This window comes from Mustelus asterias, chromosome 14 (genome assembly GCF_964213995.1).
Source record: "Mustelus asterias chromosome 14, sMusAst1.hap1.1, whole genome shotgun sequence".
Lineage (NCBI taxonomy): Eukaryota > Metazoa > Chordata > Chondrichthyes > Carcharhiniformes > Triakidae > Mustelus > Mustelus asterias.
The window spans coordinates 37,408,765-37,433,380 of record NC_135814.1 but is presented as its reverse complement, the minus strand read 5'-3'; the positions used below and the strand labels follow the sequence as shown (position 1 = coordinate 37,433,380).

The window sequence follows — 24,616 nt, the reverse complement described above, 5'->3', positions numbered from 1 at the left end:
ACAAGAGAATGGTCTTGTATACTGCTGAGAAATATACAAGGAAAAATGCAACCCCAGTGCCACCAAGCAATGGATCTTCCACATACATTGTAATCAGCTGATCTCATACAATCATCTAGTCCAAAAGGGAGCAGTTTGGCCCATTGTGTCGATACTGGCCATTTAAATGGGCAATTAAATTTGTCCCACTCCCCTGCTATTTCCCCATAACACTGGATATTGTTGCTTTTAAAATATTTGTCCAATTTTCTTTTGAAAGTTACTTTGTGAATCTGCTTCCACCACTCTTTCAGGGAGTATATTCCAGGTCATAACAACTCACTGCATTAAAAAATATGTTCTCATTTTCTCCCTGATTCTTTTGCAAATTATCTTAAATCTATATCCTCTGGTTATCGACCTTGCCACTAGTAGAAATGTTTTATTTTCAGCCTCTTGTACTGAAGCCCTTTAATTTTGAGGGTCTCCATTAAATCTGCTGGATGGAGAAGAATCCTAGTTTTTTTTGAGTCCCTCCACATATCTAAAATCCCTTCATCCCTGGTATTATTCTAGTAAAGCATCTCAGGCCTTGACATTCTTCCAAATGTCTGATACCCTGAATTGGGCACAATACTCTGAGACTTAATTATTGACCTTATAAAGATTTACTGTAACCTCGCTACTCTCAATCTCTATTCACTGCATCTCTTGCCAACACAAGTTGGCCACAAAGATGGCCGCCGCTACCCCATTAGTTTGCACATGTGCAGAAAACCAATTATATCACACGTTTGATGTTTCAACAACAAAGAGACATGGACCTAAACTATGAAGAAGGAGATTGATGGGTGGCAATAATACCCTCAATCAAATCACTGTTGTTTCTGTGCAAGGTCTTTTTACCATTTATGCCATTTTCCAGAGTTACAGGATTGCATGTTGAAATAAATCTAAGCTCACTGTAACTTCCTGTCATATTTAAAATTTAATATAAATGAAATGTATATCATCACAGCAATAATGAAACTGTAAATTTAATTCTCAGTTTGAACTTTATATACAATGGTTTTAATCTACATTTATTGTAATATGGACACACAGAATTCCTGGTGAATTCCTAATCTGTAATAATGCCACTGTCTGTCATTTTTGAAATAATTTTGCTCAATCAGCAACTTGATTGCAAGTTTTATAATGATTAGATGCCAAGCAGCAGATTTGGTCTTTACAAAGTCAAAATATAATTGTAGTGTTCTGGAACTGCAGTGTAGGATTGAACACAGGATTCAGTTAAGCAGCAACTGCTTGTTGATGCATATCTCTTTTAGGTGCTCAACCCGTAATTGAATATTTGATCCCAGCTGGTTGTTATTGGACTCTAGCCAAAGATTCAGTTGCTCTTCTCGTTTCTCCCTGAAAATATATTAATTATCACTGGTTAACACTGCTGAGAATCAACACGACGGGGTAGAATTTTTGCAGGTGTTCCCTGATTTCCCACATTAATACCTGGTGGAAAGTTAGTGGAAAACCTGAAGAAAACGTTTCTCTGGGGTTTCTGCTGATAAGTTATGCCTGAGATGGTGTGGAAGATCAAAAAACCCTCCAAAGAAACCTCCAGGGTGGTGTCTCTTCAACATTAGTAACTTACACTTAATAGCATTCCAATGGAATTAATTAAGAAAATACTGAACTTACTGACTGCAAAATGTATTTGCTTCTCAAGGCAATCTGCAGGTCTACCTGCAGGAGGCGCCACCGGAGAGACACGTGCAGGGGACATGCTCACGTGTGCCCAAAGAGATCATGCCAGCAAGCACAAATACTAAAAGTAGCCAACAAATGTTCACCCATTGAAAGACTTGAAACCTTTAAGAATTACTTAAATATGGAGCTAATTTGGTTAAAATGGGGTGTCCTCTCTTCACTTGTCTTCTACTGCATTCTTTGATCTTCCTCTTGGATGTCTGTTTTGATCCATCCCTGATACAGATGGGATTGGAGGTCCCAGCTGAAAGAGTGCTAGGAAATGAGGGTGCAGAAATCTTTGAGGGCAGTGGCAATGCATACAGTATTGTCGCAGCCTGGAAGACCTGAGCTAATGTTTCCTTTCACCCTGCTGTATCCTCATTAAAATGAAGATCTTCCTAATGTTCTTGAACAGAGTTTAAAGGGTGTATGCCTACCCCCAGGAGCTATTGGCCAATCAGAGGACTACCAGATCACAATGTGGTATTGGGAGTGGGGCCCTCTGCTAGAATTGCACCTCAAGGAAGAGGACAGCATGGAGGAATGGAGGGGGATGGCGGCGGGGGTGGGGGTGGGGTGGGGGGGGGGGGGATTGTGGTGGCATTGTTGGTTTTGGGGTTGTGGCAAGCGGGTGGGTCATTAGTGAGGGCAGACAAGGGGATTGGCCATTGCCATCAGGGGCCCCTCCATGGGACAAGGAGTGCCTGAATCGGAATCCACCCCACCCACAGCAGAGCTGCAGGAAGTCCATGTGGTAAATTGACAGACTCAGCAGAAAGTGGTCCTTAATTGGACACTTAAGTGGCTCAATAAGGCTGTGAGTGGAAGGACAATGTGCACCTTCCCCACCAGTGGTAAAATAGCATGGTGGTGGGAAGACGACAGGCACTCCAGCCCTTGCCTTCCCTTTCCTCACATTTCACAGGTTTCCTCAATATCCGTGACACCAACCTCCAGGACCCTCCTTGAGGACTGGTAAAATCCAGCCCATTGAGTCACCCATAGTCAGGATATTTCTAACAGTGACATGTCTCAGGGGCCTAATGCCTGTTTCAAATGTCGTTGGTACATAGAAGTTGACAGTTGCCAAACTGGAAGCTTGTGCAGTTGCTGAGGAAATTAAGCATTGGGGCTCACAGCCAGAGGTTAGATCCTCAGCTCTCAGGTTCATAAATCAGATGGGATGGAGATCAATTCCTTCCTCATGATTTCTTGATGACATTAATAAAATTCCAGCTAAATGTTTTGTGGAAAAAAATGAGATTGAAAGAGGCTTGTGCATTGGATTTGGAATGCAAAAACATGGATTGACTTGTCTTGGCTAAAACATTTCATCTGATGGTCTTTAACTCGTTCACACTATACTTTAAATATTCAATAAGCGGTGATATGGAATACTGTAAATAGTCTCTTATCTCTTGCTCACTAGTTCACTTTGGGAACCTTTTAGCCATCAGTCAATGGTAGGCCAGCAGTTAGGTTTTGTCAGATTTCCTGACGATCATAGGCAGAAATTAGAATGGAGCTCAACAATCTGCACTGAGTTCCAATAATTTTGGATTGTCTATTAATTTAACTGTTTTCTGTACAATTGTTCAGATTCTCAATAATTATCTTCACTTATCAAACATTTCTTTTAGTTGCTTACTTGCCTGAGTTTCAGCAATATTCCAAATAAATAATCTCTGACTTTATACATTATTGGGTCTAATTATTTTTTTTAAAGCTAAATAAGAGCAAATTACTGCAGATATTTTTTTTGCTCCGATTCTCTTTAAATTTATGACCCACAAAGCTCTGAAAAAACCTACATTTTTAAATTCGCAACAAAAAATGATTTATTGATCTTAACAGATTGTGGTCAAGGGTGACTGGATGCTGTATCTCAGTTTTACTAGTGAAACAAATTGTGAAATGATGATTCCATCTTCATTGTTGTACTGGTTAATGATTTGCAGAAAAAATATAAAAGCAACGTTGTATGAAGTTCTTAGATATTTTAGACAAAGGACAATAAATGCAATATTTACCTTGGAATGGGTTCAACAGATGCCTGCAAAGGTTTAGCCTTTAAGAGGTCACTGAAGGAAAATAAAACAAATCAGTGATTAATATTCTTTCAAATATTGTTTGAAGAATGGCAATTTCCAATTGCTTGTTTTTAACCTGTCCTCCCAAGTTAGGAAACAACTGAATGCATTACTTCAACATGCAGAAAGATTTTTAAAATTAGATTATGATAAATAAAGGGATGAGAGCAATGAGTTACTGAAAAACACATTTTTGATTCCTCAACATACAATCCATGTAAAGATGCACTATTGTTTGTTACAGTTTTGTTAATGGCAGGTGGCATGAATTTTATGAATCTGACAGTAGCAGATCAGCCATCCACTATACATACTGCCTGATTTTCCTTTCGATTAACAGGGAGGAATAATAGGAAATCAATCCAATCTCACCACTTCTCCATCCCTGCCTAAATTAACTGTTATCCCAAACAATTCTTCCAATATGAAGAATGTGAAGGTTTTCCCATTTCTCAGACAAGATGCATGTGGTTAACAGAACATAGAACATGGAACATTACAGCGCAGTACAGGCCCTTCGGCCCTCGATGTTGCGCCGACCAGTGGTACCAAACGAAAGCCCCTCTAATCTACACTATTCCAATATCATCCATATGTTTATCCAATAACCACTTGAACGCTCTCAACGTTGACGAGTCCACCACTGCTGCAGGCAGGGCATCCCACGCCCTTACTACTCTCTGAGTAAAGAACCTACCTCTAACATCTGTCCTATATCTCTCACCCCTCAATTTAAAGCTATGTCCCCTCGTGCTAGCCAACACCATCCGAGGAAAAAGGCTCTCACTATCCACCCTATCTAATCCTCTGATCATCTTGTATGCCTCTATTAAGTCACCTCTTAACCTTCTTCTCTCTAACGAAAACAACCTCAAGCCCCTCAGCCTTTCCTCATACGATTTTCCCACCATACCAGGCAACATCCTGGTAAATCTCCTCTGCACCCTTTCCAACACTTCCACATCTTTCCTATAATACGGCGACCAGAACTGTACGCAATACTCCAAATGCGGCCGCACCAGAGTTTTGTACAGTTGCAGCATGACCTCCTGGCTCCGAAACTCAATCCCTCTACCAATAAAAGCTAACACACCGTACGCCTTCTTAACAACCTTATCAACCTGGGTGCCAACTTTCAGGGATCTATGCACATGGACACCCAGATCCCTCTGTTCATCCACACTACCAAGTATCTTACCATTAGCCCAGTACTCTGTATTCCTGTTACTCCTTCCAAAGTGAATCACCTCACACTTTTCCGCATTAAACTCCATTTGCCACCTCTCAGCTCAGCTCAGCTCTGCAGCTTATCTATGTCCCTCTGTAACCTGCCACTTCCCTCCGCACTGTCTACAACTCCACCGACTTTAGTGTCATCCGCAAATTTACTAATCCATCATTCCACACCCTCATCCAAGTCATTAATAAAAATGACAAACAGCAGTGGCCCCAAAACAGATCCTTGCGGTACACCACTAATAACTGAACTCCAGGATGAATAGTTCCCATCAACCAACACCCTTTGTTTTCTTACAGCTAGCCAATTCCTGATCCAAACCACTAAATCACCCTCAATCCCATGTGTCCGTATTTTCTGCAAAAGCTTACCATGGGGAACCTTATCAAACGCTTTGCTGAAATCCATATACACCACATCTACCGCTTTACCCTCATCCACCTCTTTGGTCACCTTCTCAAAGAACTCAATAAGGTTTGTGAGGCACGACCTACCCTTCACAAAACCGTGCTGACTATCCCTAATCAAATTATTCCTTTCTAGGTGATTATAAATCCTATCTCTTATAATCCTTTCCAATACTTTGCCCACAACAGAAGTAAGGCTCACCGGTCTATAATTACCAGGGTTGTCCCTACGACCCTTCTTGAACAAGGGGACAACATTTGCTATCCTCCGGTCTTCTGGCACTGTTCCTGTAGACAATGACGACACAAAGATCAAAGCCAAAGGCTCTGCAATCTCCTCTCTAGCCTCCCAGAGAATCCTAGGATAAATCCCATCTGGCCCAGGGGACTTATCTATTTTTACCTTTCCAGAATTGCCAACACCTCCTCCTTATGAACATCAATCCCACCCAGTCCAACAGCCTGCATCTCAGTACTCCCCTCAACAACACTGTCCCTCTCCAGTGTGAATACCGACAAAAAATATTCATTTAGTGCCTCTCCTATCTCTTCAGACTCCACGCACAACTTCCCACTCCTGTCCTTGACTGGCCCTAATCTTACCCGAGTCATTCTTTTACTCCTGACATACCTATAGAAAGCTTTAGGGTTTTCCTTGATCCTACCCGCCAAAGACTTCTCATGTCCCCTCCTGGCTCTTCTTAACTCTTTCTTTAGGTCCTTCCTGGCTAACTTGTAAAAGTTAAAGTACTCACCCATCCTCATTTGCTGTTTCATATCTTGGATCATCTGGCACTGGTGGTGAACTTGTAACTATTGTGAATTCAGCTTTCAACATTTCTGGCATGAGTACTACTTCTGCAGAACTATGATGCAAGCAACAACAATTATTGCAAATACCATATTTTTAATGCTTCAGATATGTATAACTTTGTATTATGCAAGATATTTTCAATGGATTCTTTCAATGCAAAGATGACTGATATTTCGAAGTAATTTTTCTTCAGTTACGAATCAAAACTAAAATACTCTTTTCTGGGAGGTAAACTGTTACGATCCCAGTTGACTGTATAACTGGAAGGGAAATCCCAGAATGCAACCCTGGCTCAAAAGGCCGTAACTTTTACTTTTTTAAAAATAAAACATGGAGCAGCAGAGTCTCAGGACTGCCAATTAGTTTTAACAGCAATAATTTTTTTTTATAAAACATGGAAAAATTGGATTATAATACAATACTCCTTTACCCCCCCCACCCCAACCCCCCAGCTTAACAAATACATACAGGTTTTAAGATTAGCAAGGATGACAAAGTACATTTGAAGCTACAATGGTCTTATTGACACAAAATCACTATGATGCACACAAGATGGCTGTGGTCAAATACACACATTTCTGAATTCGAAAGTGAATGTCTGTGGATACTTCCTTAGAAACCTCCCCAGATGATTGTCATGTAAAAGTTTCCAAACTCTACCTCCCAAAACACACTTTAAAATCTCTCATAATCATGCTTTCCATTAGTGGTTTACATTCTGAAATCCTGTCCAGGATTTTTAAATTACACTTTCAAATAAATCTTCCACTCTACTTTTCACTGTGAGTCCAGTCCAGGATCTTACACCTCTGCCTTCAGGATTCTTTTGTCTCGACTGACTGCTACTGTTATATAGAATAGAATCGCTACAGTGCAGAAGGAGGCCATTCGGCCATCAAGTCTGCACCGACCACAATCGCACACAGGCCCTATTCCCGTAACCCCACATATTTACCCTGCTAATCCCCTGACACTAGGTCAATTTAGCATGGCCAATCAACCTAACCCGTACATCTCTGGACTGTGGGAGGAAACCGGAACCCCCGGAGGAAACCCACGCAGACACGGGGAGAATGTGCAAACTCCACACAGACAGTGACCCGAGGCCGGAATTGAACCCAGGTCCCTGGTGCTGTGAGGCAGCAGTGCTAACCACTGTGCCACCATGCTGCCCATTGTGCCACCGTGCCACCCATGATATCATGTTACACATGCTATCCAGCCAATATTATCTTCCCAATTACTTTAAAATTTGTTTCACCGACTGTAGTAAAGCATTTCAAATTTTAGTGTTACTTTAGAAACCTAGCTTCACACCAGCTGATTCCTTCTCAGCTTTGTCAGTGAACAGTATCCTGTTCTATTTTCAGGTTTCTGGAACCAACTCTACTTTGGTTTCTCTGGAGCTTGCTTTCTTGAAAATTACTCCATTGTACAACATTTCCTGCTTCAAGCAGAGTTAAAAGATGTTTCCTCTCCAGCTTTCCACCTGCAACTGCTCTGGCTTTCAGTTAAAAAAGCTAAGAACAAAGGAAAGCTTTCTTCCTCTGGAAAGTGGCCTCATGTTGCTATGCAACACCTGCTGGTTTATTTATTTTTCACACCTTAGCCCTCTCTAAGCACAATAGAAACCCAGTTGGAATTGAAACCAACCCCACATGTACCAACACTTTTGTCCAGCATTAATCTAGCCTCATGTCCCTTCCAGGCACAAAAACATGAAATTAAACCCATCTAAAACTATACCTTGGGCCTGATTCTCCCAACCCGACGCCCGCGTTTTTTGGCGTGTCAGATAGGAGCATCAAGTGTCGGCCATTTCGAGGGGGAACGCATGCGCGTCTCCCACTGCCAGAGGCCAGGCACAGTTGGGAGCGCGCTGGAAGGAGGTCGGAAGAGAGGTGAGTTATTTTTCATGTATTTAAATGATAACATTTTAAATAATATTTTAAATTCTCTGAGCCTGATAGCATCTCCCACCCCAGCAGGCGTATTTCACTCCAGCAGGGTTTAGAGTAGCTCCCCACTTGCGGGGAGCTAGCGAGAGACCCCGCTGGAGTGAAGGGGGGAGCAATCAAGGACCCCCAGGGGGTCAAGCGGCGGATATTGGTGCCCATTGGATATGGGCACCCTGGCAGTGCCAGTCTATGCCCCTGGCACTGCCCAAGGGGCAAAGTGCCCATGCCCAGGCAGCGGGCAGTGCCAAGGGGGCAGGACCTACAGGGAAAGGGGGCGGAGTCTGTGGGCAAGGGGCAGGACCAAGGGTGCAAGGGAGGGGGGCCTAGGGGAAAGGGCAGGGTCTATTGTGGGAGGGGCCAAGAGGCAGGGTCTAGGGTCGGGGCTTAAGGGCAACTGGTGGGGATGGGGGGGGGGTCCTACTGCCACTCTGCAGATTGGATCGGTCGGGCTGGAGGGAGGACAGCGATCTGGGTGGGCGGGGGGGGGGGGTCTGCCAAGGGTTCTGCCTCCTGGGAGAGGGGTGGTCTGCCGGGGTGGGAAGAGGCGGGGGGGACTGCCACTGCTGGGGTGGGGGGGACTGGACATTGAGGCACTCCGGGACCAGGGGGGGGGCGCATTGGGGCTGGTCTGGGAATGCTCATGGGGGCCGTGATTGGGCTATGAGAGGGGGGGGAGGATTGGAGGGGCAGCACTGCAGGAGTCCCGGGGTTGCCAGCGATCAGGCTGACCATCAAACTGCAGACTGATGGATCGCGGCCACTGCGCACGTGCAGAGTTCCGGAACTGTCAGACTCTGGCATGAATAGGCTCCGCATCCCGAGTTTTTAATGGATTTACGATTGTGACCTCTGCATTGCACAGAGTGGGGAGATTTGAGCCTGACGTTGCACTGAAAAAACAATCATGATTTACACCAGTTTTCTGACCAATTCAGTACTTAGAATTTTTTGGGGCGAATCAGACCCCTTATTTCTAATGGTTTCACATACAAATATAAGTCCCTTAAAACTATCTTTGTTTTCCTAACACAGACAAAACAAAGTAATATTTCTTATAATTAGATATATCATTCTTTATATCTGAGGTCCCTATCTGCTTCAAGAAGACGACCATCATCCTGGTACCTAAGAAAAACCAAGCAGCGTGCCTTAATGACTATCGGCCAGTGGCACTGACATCCATCATTATGAAGTGCTTCGAAAGATTAGTCATGGCACGAATCAATTCCAGCCTCCCGGACTACCTGGATCCACTACAGGTTGCCTACCGTCGCAACAGGTCCACAGCAGACGCTATTTCCCTGGCCCTGCACTCAACCTTGGAACACCTAGATAACAAGGACACCTATATCAGACTCCTATATATTGACCACAGCTCAGCCTTCAACACTATTATTCCTACGAAACTCATCTCCAAACTCTGTGGCCTGGGCCTCGGCACCTCCCTCTGCGACCAGATCCTGAACTTCCTAACTCACAGACCACAATCAGTAAGGATAGGCAACAACACCTCCTCCACGATCATCCTCAACACCAGTGCCCCACAAGTCTGTGTTCTCAGCCCCCTACTCTTTATACACCAATGATGTGCGGCCAAATTCCCCTCCAACTCGATTTTCAAGTTTGCTGACGACACCACACTCGTGGGTCAGATCTCAAACAATGACGAGACAGAGAATCTGGTGAACTGGTGCAGCAACAATAATTCCTCCCTCAATGCCAACGAAATGAAGGAGATTGTCATCAACTTCGGGGAGCATAAAGGAGGACCTGTCTACATCAATGGGGACAAAGCAGAAAGGGCCGAGAGCTTCAAGTTTTTAGGTGTCAAGATCACCAACAACCTGTCCTGGTCCCCCCATGCCAACACTATAGTTAAGAAAGCCCGCCAACGTCTCGACTTTCTCAGAAGACTAAGGAAATTTGGCATGTCAGCTATGACTCTCACCAACTTTTACAGATGCACCATAGAAAGCATTCTTTCTGGTTGTATCACAGCTTGGTATGGCTCCTGCTCTGCCCAAGACCGCAAGGAACTACAAAAGGTCATGAATGTAGCCCAATCCATCACGCAAACCAGCCTCCCATCCATTGACTCTGTCTAAACTTCCCGCTGCCTCGGCAAAGCAGCCAGCATAATTAAGGACCCCACACACCCCGGACATTCTCTCTTCCACCTTCTTCCTTTGGGAAAAAGGTACAAAAGTCTGAGGTCACGTACCAACCGACTCAAGAACAGCTTCTTCCCTGCTGCTGTCAGACTTTTGAATGGACTTACCTTGCATTAAGTTGATCTTTCTCTACACCCTAGCTATGACTGTAACACTACATTCTGCACTCTTTCGTTTCCTTCTCTATGAATAGTATATTTTGTCTGTATAGCGCGCAAGAAACAATACTTTCCACTGTATGTGAATACATGTGACAATAATAAATCAAATCAAATCAAATCTTTGAATGAAGGGTTAGATCTAAATTATTTGAGGCTTCCACTTCTAAAGCTCAGTCAAGCATGAGAGTCTGGATCAATTGATTGAACACAGACTATATTCCCTGAATCATAACATTAGATAGAAATTTAAACATGGAAATAGGCAGTTTGATCCTATTAATTGAAGTTTATCCTCTATATAAGAAGAATAAATGAAATAATGAATTTCAGAAGTATATTTAAAAATGCATATTGATTTGAATAATAGAATTGGTTGGGGTAGTTGGAGAAGGACTTCTAATCCCACAACATGAAGAAATGTAAAGGCAAGAGAAGATATGAACTGAGGAGTCAATATTCAAGGTAAAGAGATGACAACTTAGAGTCTAGTATTATATTGGTGAAAGTTGAAAGAATAAATAAAATCATTCCATACCTGAAAGCTTCCCTCTCACCTTAACAAAGTCCTTAACTGTTTGAGATTTGCTTCACAATACAAGTAACCTTCAATTATCCAACTTCAAAAGGTTACAAGCATTCAGAAAAGACAACTCAGAAGCAATTTACTTTCCATGAAAATATCCATCACAGCTGTTAACAATTTCATTCAGTCTATCTTTGTTTTAAAACCATGCCTGAGCTCTGTGCCAGATAGCTTACTTGATTCCACGCTAGCTTCTAAGCTTCTACTTCAATGAGGTGCAGCTTGAGTGAGATTGTGCTGAACTGTAGGTAGCTGAGAAGATGATACTCCTGGTGATTTAGGGGTTTGTGGTGACTCTTGTGTCATTGAAATAGCTGAGCCAGAGAACCAGCTTCTAGCAACCTTTTTCTTGCTCTAATGTAGATGGCAGGCCCATTCTCTCATGCACCAATGTTAGAAGCAACCCTAAAAAACAGGTTCAGAGCAACCTCCCACCCTCACAGAGAGGGGTAGCAACATTTTAGTGGCCCACTGGAACAGGGCTCAGGCTCTGAGATGCTAGTGGTCAGTGTGATTCTAGACAAATAATGAAAACCAAGTCTTCTACAATCTCTGCAAATATGTTGCTCAGGTTCAGTCTCAAAGGATCTATTGGAACTGTGTTAACTGCCATTGTCCTTAGAAACGCTGCACCATGTGCACCTTTAGCAGTTGTAGGAATCCTCCACAGCATAAAACCCAGATTTAAATATTTGATAAGGTTCCAAATATTCTTTTTAGCATGAACAAAGTAGTAGACAAAAAAAAATGGGTGAGGTCGGACATTTGCTCAGTATGGATATGTCCTGGTTCTCTCTGCTGCACTGTTCTTTCATTCTACCTTATGCTTTAACATAAATGTCCTTGCCTCCTACTCTCCCTGACATTCTTAAGAAGCTTTTTCTTTTGTTACATGACTTTGTATTAAAGCTTCATGAATAGTTCCATGTCTTATAGTACTCTTCTTCATTCATTCCTGGAGACTCTCATTTTTCCTTGAGTGTTTTCTCCACCAGCCTTGCTAGCTTCTTCCTCACTCCATCAGGATTATCACAAAATGCCCTCTTTTCTTACAGTTTTCTTCAGAAATGAAACAGTTAAAAGGCTTTCATTTATATATCAATTCCCAAGACCACCTGATATATCTCAAAGCACTTTGCTGCTAATGAAAAACATCTGAAATTGTTGTAACATAGGAAACATGTAGCAGCCAATCTGCATTTAGCAAAAACCCACAAATAGCAACACGATAACGACTGGATAATCAGTTTTCTTGTGTGGTATTTGATTAAGAGATAAACATTGGCCAAGACACTGGGAATAGCTCCACAGTTCTAATTTAAGATAGTTCCATGGGATATTTTACATCCACCCAGATAGTTTAGTTTTTAAAGATTATTTATTTGTGTCACAAGCAGGCTTACATTAACACTGCAATGAAGCTACTGTGAAAATCCCTAATTGCCACACTCCGTTGCCTATTCGGGTACACTGAGGGAAGGTTTAACATGACCAATGCACCTAACCAGCACTGTGGAAGGAAACTGGAGCATTCGGAGAAAACCCACGCAGACACATGGAGAATGTGCAAACTCCACACAGACAGTGACCCAAGCCGGGAATCAAACCCGAGTCCCTGGTGCTGTGATGCAGAAATACTAACCACTGTGCTACCGTGCTGCCAATAGGCAGACGGGGCCTCAATTTAACATCTCCAACAGAGATGGCAGACCTAATGCTGATGCTTAAGTGCTGGAGTAGGATTTGAACCTAGAACCTTGCAACTTGGGCAAGAGTGCTATCAACTGGGCCATGGCTAACACAGATATATTTGCAATTTTCCTTTAATTGGCTCATGTGATTTATCCTCGTGTCTGCTAATTATGAAGATAACCGAATATAAATTTTCCCGTTTTGCTCTTGTCACACATGCAGGTCCAACAGATCTTTGCTCCTCCATAATCAACGTACAGAAAATCTTTCCCAGTAAGTAATGTAATGGTGTCTTCAGCCATCAACACAATATGAAGGGATGCCATCACGAAAAGATCTGATTGCTGCATTTTGATCATCTTATATAAATGACTAATATAATACAATGGTAGTTACTTTCAACATACCTTTCCATGGCTATGATTTCCTTGTCCTCATTTGAAAGGCAATCTACGTGCAAAGGAGCGTCAACAGGAAGCAAATCAGATGAAAAGGGATCATACCTAGACAAACAGAAATGTCCAATAACCATAAATGTTTGAATGCAAGCGATACATAATTTATCTAAGATAAAGGCAAAATATTGCAGATGCTGGAATCTCTGAATCAAGTCCTGAAACGTTGCCTCTAGTCTCTCTCCAGAGATGCTGTCAGGCCTACTGAGTTTCTCCAGCTTTTTTTGTTTTTGTGACATAATTTACCTGATTAATTTTGAATGCAGTATTTACTTCCTCTTCGAAGCAACGCCAAATACTAGTAAACCAATTGGGTGACAATTTATCTCAACACTGACTGGCAGGAAAAGGCAAAATCAGTTTGGATTCCTATTTTTGATTGCTATCCAGTAGCTAGTTGTAGACTTGTGTCTGTGTGGTTGCCTTCCATGTGAATTAGTAATTACTTCCGATAATTTGAAGTCTTTTTTAAATTTTCAGTTAGGCAATAATATATTAGGCAATATGAATAATATAGAAACATGGACATTTTGCATTCAAAATATATTTGGATGATCAGTTAACTCAAATTGTGTAGATAGCTTGGAGTTGTAAGAGGAACAGAATTTGCTCCCCATTTAGGTTCGTCTAGGATAATAGGCAGTTAGGTGATAAAATGCAACTATGTCCCAGCATCCATCAACCCCATTGATTGAGACAAGAGTAAAAAGAAATGGAAAAGGAAACTAGAAAGTGGGTGACTTTAATTTTTGCACCACGTTTTCTTGTACCCTTGTGTGAGTCCTAAAAATAAATGTTGGCAGGTCATGTGGCCAAGTTTGATTCCATCTTTACTCAATGTCTGCACACATACATATCCAATAGAGGCCAGTGGATAATAATCAGAAGTGGGAAGTTTGACTGCTCTCTCCTGTCTAACATGAATGCTGAAGACATCTGTTAGAACCTTGCTCCTGCCCCAGTTAAGGTCAGCTAACTGGGGGGAATCAAACAAAGTACTTAAATCACTTATTCAAGTTAGAGTGCAAAATATATTAGAAACCCAAATTAAATTCTGAAAACACTGCCATTGAGAGGCATCTTTTAAATAATTTTCAGATACAACTGATTGTAACTTCCAAAAACATTATTAAATTGAGTTGATAAATGTGATAAACAGTGTCATTCATTGCTAGGACATCTGTGATTTTTAAATCAACTTTTTGAGCCAAAAACAAAGGAGCTAAAACTTGGTAAAATAGTACTCCTCTATGAATAACTTCATCTCCCAAAAACACAAGTTACCCATTATGAATCAGTCATGAGTATTCTCTGGAACAATTAGCAAACACTTTCTTCAAAACATCTTTGAGCACGGCATGCCCTAATTATCCAAAAAGGCTACTTTGCAAATAATCCCATTGCAAGATAAAAAGACAACTAATAAAACAATGCAAACATTCTTTATAAATTGGAATTATCTCACACACAGAACTGTAGGGAGACAAAGGAAAAAGGCCTGAATTCTAAAGCTGGGCAACTTGGAACCAAAAGTAAAGTTGATACACAATCTCTTACTCTAGAATATAGAAATTGATAGGCATTCTATTATTTCTTACATTTTACCAGTCATCCTAAATTATAGCATTAAACAGAACTCAAAAAGGTTAAAAGTGGCTACAGATTTTAAGTCCTACTTGTCTGCGCAGGTTTTCAACATTGATAAAGACAATAATTTGTATTTACATAGTACCTTGAATGTAAAAAAAAATCCCAGTATGATATTAATCCCAGTATGTTAAAGTCCCAATTTAGCTCGTCCATCATCCGGGTTGAATTGATTTCTGGTGCGGACTTTCCTGTTTTGGGAGGTTAGAGGCTGAGCCATGGAAATTTTTGTGTTGATTATCCTCTCTTAACTCTTCCTCTTTAGACTATTGTTCATGTAAATCTTGTCCAGATAGATTGGTCTAAATTGGGAAATATAAATATAAATCTGGCCAATTTTGCAGCTAACCATGAAAGGGGAGTTGTGATAGGAGAAAAGTTAACTACTTGTGGACATAAATGGACAACACTGCTCCCAAAGACACTGTGCTAAAAGGTTCAGAGTTCCTGTTGTAGAAATGGACAAAAGTATTGAAGGTTACCCTCCAGTAGGAGCATAGTAGGAATAACCAATGTACAGTCCTTGTGGAGATGAAGACCGATCTTCACAATGAGGATGCGCTCCATCGTATTGTGGGGCACTGCCACCATACTAAATAGGGTAGATTCAGATCAGATCCATCAGCTCAAAACTATGCAACTATGAGGCACTTTGGGCCATCAGAAGCAGCAGAATTGTGTGCAACCACAATCTGTGACCTCATGATGTGGAATATTCCTCACTTTATGATTTTCACCAAACCAAGGGATCAACCCAATTGACCGACATTAATACAATAACCTATTCACCGATGGTCAGTTTGGATTCAATAAGTGCCTCTCAGCTCCTGATCATATTACAGCTTGAGCCCAAACATGAACAAAAAAGTTAAATTCAAGATAAGAAGTGCCCTTTACATCAAGGAAACACTTGACTGAGTGTGACATCAAGGAGCCCGAGTAAAATTGAAGTTACTTGGAAGCGGGGGAAATCTTTCCATGAGTTTGATTATACCTAGCAGACAGAAAGATGTCTTGGTTATTGCAGATTAATCATCTCATTTCCAGGGCATCAAAGCAGGAGTTCCTCAGTGTAGTATCCTAGGCTCAACCATCTTCAGCTACTTCATCAATGATCTTCCTTCTATCATAAGGTCAGAAGTGGGGATGCTTGCTGATGCGCTCGCTGATGAATGCACAATGTTCAGTCAAACTAAAGTCACCAAGGTCCCAAATGACCGTAGGCTGCTCTCCCCTTTCAGAGGGAGAGCTGACTGGTGGTGATTTTAACCTGAGGATCTTCACAACTCAGGTGAGGGGCAAGGTCAAGAAGTTGGTACATTAATGAATAACCTCAGCTGTTACAGGAATTGTACCCATGCTGTTAGCATCACTTGCATCACAAACCAGCTATCCAACCAGCTGAGCTAAATTGACTCCCGACAGTACTCACCACCAACCACTCTTTACTCCTCAGATGCTGAAGCAGTCCATGTCCAAATGCCGCAAGACTCAAGCAACATTCCAGTGTTAAGTAACATTACATTTGTGCCACACGAGGACCAGGTAATAGAAACATAGAAAAACTACAGCACAAACAGGCCCTTCGGCCCACAAGTTGCGCCGAACACCTCCCTACCTTCTAGACCTACCTATAACCTTCCATCCTATTAAGCTCCATGTACTCATCCAGGAGTCTCTTAAAAGACCCTATTGAGTTTGCCTCCACCACCACTGACGGCAGCCGATTCCACTCGCCCACCACCCTCCGTGTGAAAAACTTACCCCTAACATCTCCCCTGTACCTACCCCCCAGCACCTTAAACCCGTGTCCTCTCGTAGCAGACATTTCCACCCTGGGAAAAAGCCTCTGAGAGTTCACCCGATCTATGCCTCTCAACATCTTATACACCTCTATTAGGTCTCCTCTCATCCTTCGTCTCTCCAGGGAGAAAAGACCGAGCTCCCTCAGCCTATCCTCATAAGGCATGCCACTCAATCCAGGCAACATCCTTGTAAATCTCCTCTGCACCCTTTCAATCTTTTCCACATCCTTCCTATAGTGAGGCGACCAGAACTGAGCACAGTACTCCAAGTGGGGTCTGACGAGGGTCTTACATAGCTGCATCATTATCCCCGGACTCCTAAACTCAATCCCTCGATTGATAAAGCCCAGCACACCATACGCCTTCTTAACCACCTCCTCCACCTGCGGGGCCGATTTCAGAATCCTTTGGACCCGGACCCCAAGGTCCTACTGGTCCTCTACAGTACTAAGAGTCTTTCCCTTTATATTGTACTCCTTCATCCCATTTGACCTACCAAAATGGACCACGACGCATTTATCTAGGTTGAAGTCCATCTGCCACTTGTCCGCCCAGTCTTGCATCCTATCTATTTCCCTCTGTAACTTCTGACATCCCTCCAGACTATCCACAACCCCACCAACTTTCATGTCGTCGGCAAACTTACCAACCCATCCCTCTGTTTCCTCATCCAGGTCATTTATGGAAATGACAAACAGCAAGGGTCCCAGAACATAAGTATTAACCAAATGGAAGCAAATAGATAGAATATAAAAAAGTGAATCCTTTATTTCTCACCATTGACACACAGATCACTAAATAGAATCAAACCTATTGAGGACTCTCAAATTTGGTGGTGAAAAAGCAGAAAGCAGGTTGGGCAGCATATGTGGAGAAAGAACCAGAGTCAAATATAACTATTCTTCAAATGTTTTTCTCCACAGATGTTGCCAGACCTGCTGAGTATGTCCACCACTTTGGATTTTCATTTCAGATTTCCAGCTACTGCAGTATTTTGCTTTTAATTAGGTGATGCTAGTTGCAAAAAGGCTGACCAGGAAAACATGGAAAAACCTTACTGTTCTTTGACTGGTGTCATGGAATTTTTATTGTCCATTTGAGTAGGCAAATGGGCTTTGTTTAATCATTAAAAGAATTCTTCTTTGTGACCAAACAGGACATTTACATGACTAAATAAGGGATATATTTAAAGTACACATTTATTTTTTGTGTTGCTTCTTCTAAACTGGTAAAAGTAAAATTGAAAGTTTCAGCAGTCTACCTACATAAAGTTTTATTAATACATACCATCGCGGCCTCCATGTAGCAGTTAGAAAGTCAGTGTTGGATAAGGATAAGAGAGCAGAAGAAGGAAACTTCTTCCAAGTCATTAGACCTTTCATTATTTCCTGTTTGATTAAGAACAATGTGGTTACTATGTTTGGTAATATGTCTTCTATAATCACTATCCAGACTTGATATGAATACACAAAACCATCAATAGTCCAGACACTAAATTGCTTTCTTGCTTTTTTATTGTTACATTAGCAATTCACTACCAATCAATATGATAAGGGGATCTACTGATGGCTTAGCAAATTTACTCACTATATAGCTGAACCGTGAATAATGTTGCCGTAGACTTTTACAAATTTGAGACTCATATTTTTATTCTTGTCTTTTGTCTGTCTGCTGCAGGAATGGAAATTCCTGCCTGAAGTCAACGGACTTTTTGCTGATCCGTCAAGTTTTTTGTCCTGCCCGTGATGATTACCACGGTGGCTGGGACCAGAAAATCCCTCTCATAGTAAATATTCCCCGGCATTCAACGCAAGTTAACCCCATCAGGACCACTAAACTATCATATCCATTATTTACTTTGTAACATTATACTGCATTACTAGATTAGTTATTCTGATGAGATGTTTCTGGTGAAAGTTTAACTTACTCCAGAGCACATGTCACACAGAGGCAAGGGAGACAGAGAGAATCTTTTTCTTGCAGAACACTTACTCTCCCTGAGAGTTTTGTTCAGAGAATACTTCTCTCAGGCCAGGTGTTTGTCAACCAATTAGCACGATCAGCCTGGCAACAGCAGTTCTGTGTGAAGTTAGATATTCAAGGCATTTCTTCCGTCTCCAGGTGTTCCCCACTGGACCTGGGTACGTTGACACATGGGCCAGAATTTTACCATCCCGCCCACTGTGGGAATCGGAGCGGGCGAGGGGCGGAACATGGAAAGGTCCGTTGACCTCAGGCGGGATTTTACAGTTTTGGGATGAGTGAGTCTGTAAAATCCTGCCCATGGTTTCTTGAAGGCCTTCACGACACACGACAGCGCAGAATCGCTGAGCAGAAACTGATAGCCAAGTTCCGCACACATGAGGACGGCCTAAACCGGGATGTTGGATTTATGTCACATTATCAGTAACCCCCACAGCTTGTCTCCTGGACTTGCAGAATCTCACTAGCTGTTCTGTCTGGAGACAATACACATCTCTCTAACCTGTGTTTAATGCTCCCTCCACCCACATTGTCTGTACCTTTAAGACCTGGCTGGTTGTAGGGATTCGCATTCTAATCAGTATTCTGTAACTTGATTTTGTGTCTCTGTGCACTGTTTGAGAGCACATTTCCACTCCATCTGACGAAGGAGCAGCGCTCCGAAAGCTTATGGTATTTGCTACCAAATAAACCTGTTGGACTTTAACCTGGTGTTGTGAGACTTCTTACTGTGCTCTTGAAGAATGACATATTCACAGCCCTGCATTAATTGTGCAGACTTTTAAAAATATCTCAGGAGGGAGAATGAACAAAATTCAATTGTTCGAAAACAAGTTCACTTGCCGGATAGAATTCCTGGAACTCCTTATGTAGTAACGGGAATACCATCATTGCTGGCAATAAATCCTGGCCTTGTCAGCAATGTCTTGTGAATGAATAAAAATATACGGCACTTGCAATTGCAGCTATTATAGACCAATATCCAGTTATGTTGCAGATTAACTTGGAGGAGGATGGGAGGTGGTGGGAGTTATCACAAAAACAACTCTCGTCAGAAGGATTGGATTCCAAAACTTTGCAAGTACCTCCATGTGCATTTGTTCCAGAGAGTAGACTGCTGTGAGGTAGGGCCAATCGCAAATCAAAAAGCTATTATTTGTTACACAAAGGAAAGGACTCTGCAGTTCCCAGTATTGCAATGTGAAAATTTAATAAATTACAAAATCTTATACCAATGGCCTGGAAGAACTTCTGCAGCAATGTTCTGAGGGTAAGGTGATTGGCATCCAACAGTCACAACCACCTTGCTTCCTTTGTGCTTAGTATGACACCAACTCATGGAGAATTTTGTCCCAGTTCCAAATAATAATAGAACTTCAAAATTGATAAACTTATAAAATCGAAATCACCACAAGGCCTTACCTCTCGATCAATATTTTTTTTCTGTGCGCTGGTATCATCGGATCCTTCTTTGCTGCCTGTTTGGTACCTTGGTAGAGGACAAAGGTGATAGTCCAGGTCTGATTCAGCATAAGAAAAAGATCTCTTATGTGCATGAAGCTCAGGAGCAGCATTCTAGCAAAAGACAAGAATAAAAGTTTTTAATATTGCTGGATGAAATATCGGGCTGGATTTTCCCAAAATTGCAGAGTGCTGGATCAGATGAGAAAAGCTGTCTGAAACTCACCAGCTTCACAGAGGCCTTTCCCTCCGAATTAAACAGCACTCTGTGCAATTTCAAAGTGCTGGCGAAGATCTCACAGCCAGCTGGAGGGGAAGGGGTGGGGCAGGGGGATGGGGTTTGGTGGTAGTGGGGGTATGGTGAGGGGAGGAGGGGGGGCTGTTGGTAGGGTGTGCTAAACACAACGACAAGGCTGGGATTCTTAGATTCAGAGATCGGGGCACCATTTTTTATCCAACTCTCTCTTTTGGAGAGTTGGTGCAGACTCAATGGGCCAAATGGCATCTTTCTGGACTGTAGGGATTCTATGGTTCTATGGAGTATAATGTGGAAAACTTATCTACTTGGAAGAATAGAAAAACAGAGAGATACCAGAACCAGGGTGCCCTGATAGATGAATCACAGAAAGCTAGTATGCAGGTACATAAAAATGTTGGGAAGGCAGATAGAATGTTGCCATTTATTGCAAGAAGAATGGAATATAAATAAGGATGTGTGTCCTGGTCTCCTTATTTAAGAAAGAACATAACTGCATTAGAAGCAGTTCAGAGAAGATTCATTTGATTGATTCCTGGGATGAGGACATTCTCTTGTGAGGAAAGGTTGGACAGGTTGGACCTGTATCTATTGGAATTTAAAAGAATGAGAGGTGATCTTACTGAAACAGATAAAATCCTGAAGGGCATGATAGGGTGGATGCTGAAAGGATGTTTCTCCTTGTGGGAAAGACCAGACCTAAAAGACACGATTAAAGAATAAGAAATTTCCCATTTAAGATGGAGATGAGGAGATTTTTTTCCCCCTCAGAGTTCCACAGACTCAGAGGGACGTGAGTCTGTGGAACTCTCTTCCCCACAAAGGGGTAGAGGAAGGGTCATTGAATATTTTCATGGCAGAAGTCGATAGATTATTTACTAACAAGGGATTCAAAGAGTATCGGAGGTGGGTGGGCAAGTAAAGGCCACAATAAGATCATCCATGATCTTAATGAATGACAGTGCAGGTTTGAGGTGCTGAACAGCTGACTTCTCCTAATTCTTGTGTTGTGCCTCCTGCCCTTGTTTTTTTTTTGTGGTAGATGTCGGGTGGGGGGCTGGGGTTGTTAGAAGGCGCTATCAAAGTAGCTTTAGCAAATTGCTAAATTTGTAATGCATGGTATTACTAGATGGTATGCATGCTGCCAATATCTCCTAATGGTGAAGGCAATTATTGTTGAAGGTGGTATATGGGGTCCCAATCAAAAGGATCCTAAATGGTGTCAGGTTTCCTGTGTGTTGTTGTAGCTTCACTCATCCAGGTTAGTGAGAAGTATTTCATCACAATTGTGATGGTGGAAAGGCTTTGGTGAATCAGTAAATATGTCACTTGCCACAAAATACCCTGACACTAACTTGCTGTTATAGTTGTATTATCTATGTCATTGGTCCAGTATAGTGCTTGGTCATTGGTAGTCCTCAGGATGTTGATGGTGGGGGATTTGGCAATGGCGAACAAGTTGAATGCCAAGGATAAGTAGTTAGATTCTCTCTTGTTGGAGCTGGTCATAGACTGACAACTTTGTGGTGTAAATATTATTTACCACTTATTAGTCCATGCCTGAATGTTGACCAGCCATTCATACTGGTGGAATCTTCCAGTCCCACTAACGGCGCTCCGCATCCCTGCCGCAGGTTTCCCAGCAGTGAAGGGTACATTCAACGGGAAACCCCGTTGACAATGGCGGGATCAGAAGATCCCACTGCCGGCCATTGGTGGACTGCCTCAGCCGCTGCAAAACATGCAGGGGGCTGTGTGGAAAATCCCACGTCAAGTCTTTCTCCAAGCCAGCATTGGCTGATCCATTATCAGGAGTATTGTGAAAGACATTGAACCCTGCAATCTTCAGCAAACATCACCCTTCAATGTTATGATAGTAGGAAGATCATTGGTGAAGCAGCTGAAGATGGTTGAGCTTAGGACATTGTCCTGATGTACTCCTGCAGTGATGTCCTGGGACTGAGATGACCACAATGATCTTTCTTTTTGCTAGGTATGACTCAAACCAATGACTATTTTTTTTCCCTGATTCCCACTGACTTCAACCTTTTTTGGGTTCCTTGATGCCATACTTGGTGAATTGATGTCAAGGACAGTCACCCTCACTTCAACTCTGGAATTCAACATATTGGGACCAGGGCTCTAATGAGGTTTGGAGCCAAGTTGCTCTGGCAGAGCACAAGCTGAACACTGCTGAGCAGGCTATTAGTGGGTAAATACCACTTGGTAGTCATGTTGACAAGTCATTCCATCACATTGCTCCTGATTGAGAGCTGACTGTTGGCACAGTAATTTATTGGATTGAATTTTTGTTCAGCTTTTTGTGGACAGGGTACAGCTGGACAATAGTCCACTTTGACAGATAGATGAGAATGTTGTAGCTGTACAACTTGGTAAGGATATGGCTAGTTTTGGAGCACACAATTTCAGGACTACAACCGGGATGTTGTTGAGATCCAATCTAATAGAAGCAATTTTTTAATGCTGGAAGATCATGGTGAGAATATCAACTTTACTCAATGGTTCGCCATCACCAGTCCACACTGGGGTGATTTTCCTGGAGGAAGGATGGGGACCCGCTGAGTTATACCTGCCCACAAATGTAGGTTGTGATCTACATTTGACCCTGATGGCTGGTTTCCAATCCAAAAACACGCCCCTAGTGAGGGAACTGCAATTTTTATGTTTGCTTGATTTTTACATATCCAAATGATATGTCCACTTTTCCAATGAACTTGCACTCAAAACTGCTTCACATAAATTGCAACTTTATATTCTTTAAAGTATTCTGCAAATATTTATCACAGAGAAGGAACAAAATATAGTAATTAGCTCTGTGTCAAGATATAAACAGTAAGAGTTTTAACAACACCAGGTTAAAGTCCAACAGGTTTATCCAACAGGACTTTAACCTGGTGTTGTTAAAACTCTTACTGTGTTTACCCCAGTCCAACGCCGGCATCGCCACATCAAGATATAAAGTTATTTTTGCAATTACTACTTACAAACACATGTAGTGGATGATAGTCAGGTTGGCTGAATAATGCATGGGGGGGTGACAAGGTTAAAGGATGAGCTTCAACTTTTCCATGTTTCTCTGCATCTTCTGAGTCCATCTCAGGCTGCACATCCAAATGTGTTTCAGTTTTAACGACACTTGCCTCAGTTGGTGTGACTAAGAAGTACTCATCCTGCAAATAATGAACATTAAGAATAAAATAATAATAAAAAATAATAATTTCATATGAGTAAATGTCATATATATTGACTATGAACTTGCATGAGTAATAATTGTGAGAATGATAGCGCTCACCATTATTACCGGGTAAAACTGACAGCACATACGCAATTAAACTTGGAAATCTGGAAGTTGTTGCCAGAGGTACTTTGCTCCTTCATAGGATGTTGTCGTCTTTGCAGATAGAATCAACATGCAAATCTCCATTGTGTTGTGAATTTAAACTAATTATGCACTGTTCTCGATGATTCAAAAGTAAAGTCTTATTCACTCGGGAGTTTTCAATAGCCTCAAAGTGTGGTGCTTAAGAAGGATCCGAAGGGTAAGCTGGGTGGAGAAATGAACTAATGAAGAAGAAGTTAATGGGACTGGAAGAATAAATAAACTCTTAAATAATAGCAAAAGAAGATAAATTGATTTATTTGGACACATTATCCAAGTAGAAGGGTTGGTGTGCCTAATTACCACTGGAAGGACTGACAGGAGAGCACAAGGCCAACAGTGAAGGAAGCAGTTAGAGAACAAAACATGCCATAACCAGAACTCCAATGACAAAATCATTCATTGTTGCAGTGAAGAGAAGATTTGGAAGACCATGATCACCCATACCACTTGACACTTAGATGACGACTGAGTCAAAATTACTGCAGAAATTACTGCAGAACTACCTCTCGGGTCCTGATAACCAAATTTTAAAATTATGGTAGACTTATTCCCTCAGAAGAAAAAATCAAATTGCTGTTTTAAAAAAATATATATATTAAGTTTAAATTTTGATCAGTGCCTTTATATCATTATAAAAATGCAGCATGAAGCTCCTTGGGAAGTTGTATTATATTAAAGGTACTATCTATGTACTGGGTGGCACAGTGGTTAGCACTGCTGCCTCACAGCGCCAGGGATCTGGGTTCGATTCCCGGCTTGGGT

The 24,616-nt window shown here is 41.9% G+C and overlaps 1 protein-coding gene across 1 annotated transcript in view; it reads right to left on the bottom strand.

The window, feature by feature from the left end:
* Window positions 1-950: 950 nt before the first annotated feature.
* The window catches only part of cfap221 (cilia and flagella associated protein 221), a 109,078-nt gene continuing 85,412 nt past the window's right edge, over window positions 951-24,616 (bottom strand). The window contains exons 18-24 of the mRNA XM_078229169.1: window positions 23,457-23,642; window positions 20,157-20,309; window positions 18,039-18,139; window positions 13,252-13,347; window positions 6,221-6,331; window positions 3,762-3,812; window positions 951-1,395 (exon numbers count right to left, since the gene is read on the bottom strand). Coding sequence (XP_078085295.1) covers window positions 1,269-1,395; window positions 3,762-3,812; window positions 6,221-6,331; window positions 13,252-13,347; window positions 18,039-18,139; window positions 20,157-20,309; window positions 23,457-23,642 — 825 coding nt within the window. The 3' untranslated portion in view covers window positions 951-1,268. The remainder of the gene's footprint in view (window positions 1,396-3,761; window positions 3,813-6,220; window positions 6,332-13,251; window positions 13,348-18,038; window positions 18,140-20,156; window positions 20,310-23,456; window positions 23,643-24,616) is intronic.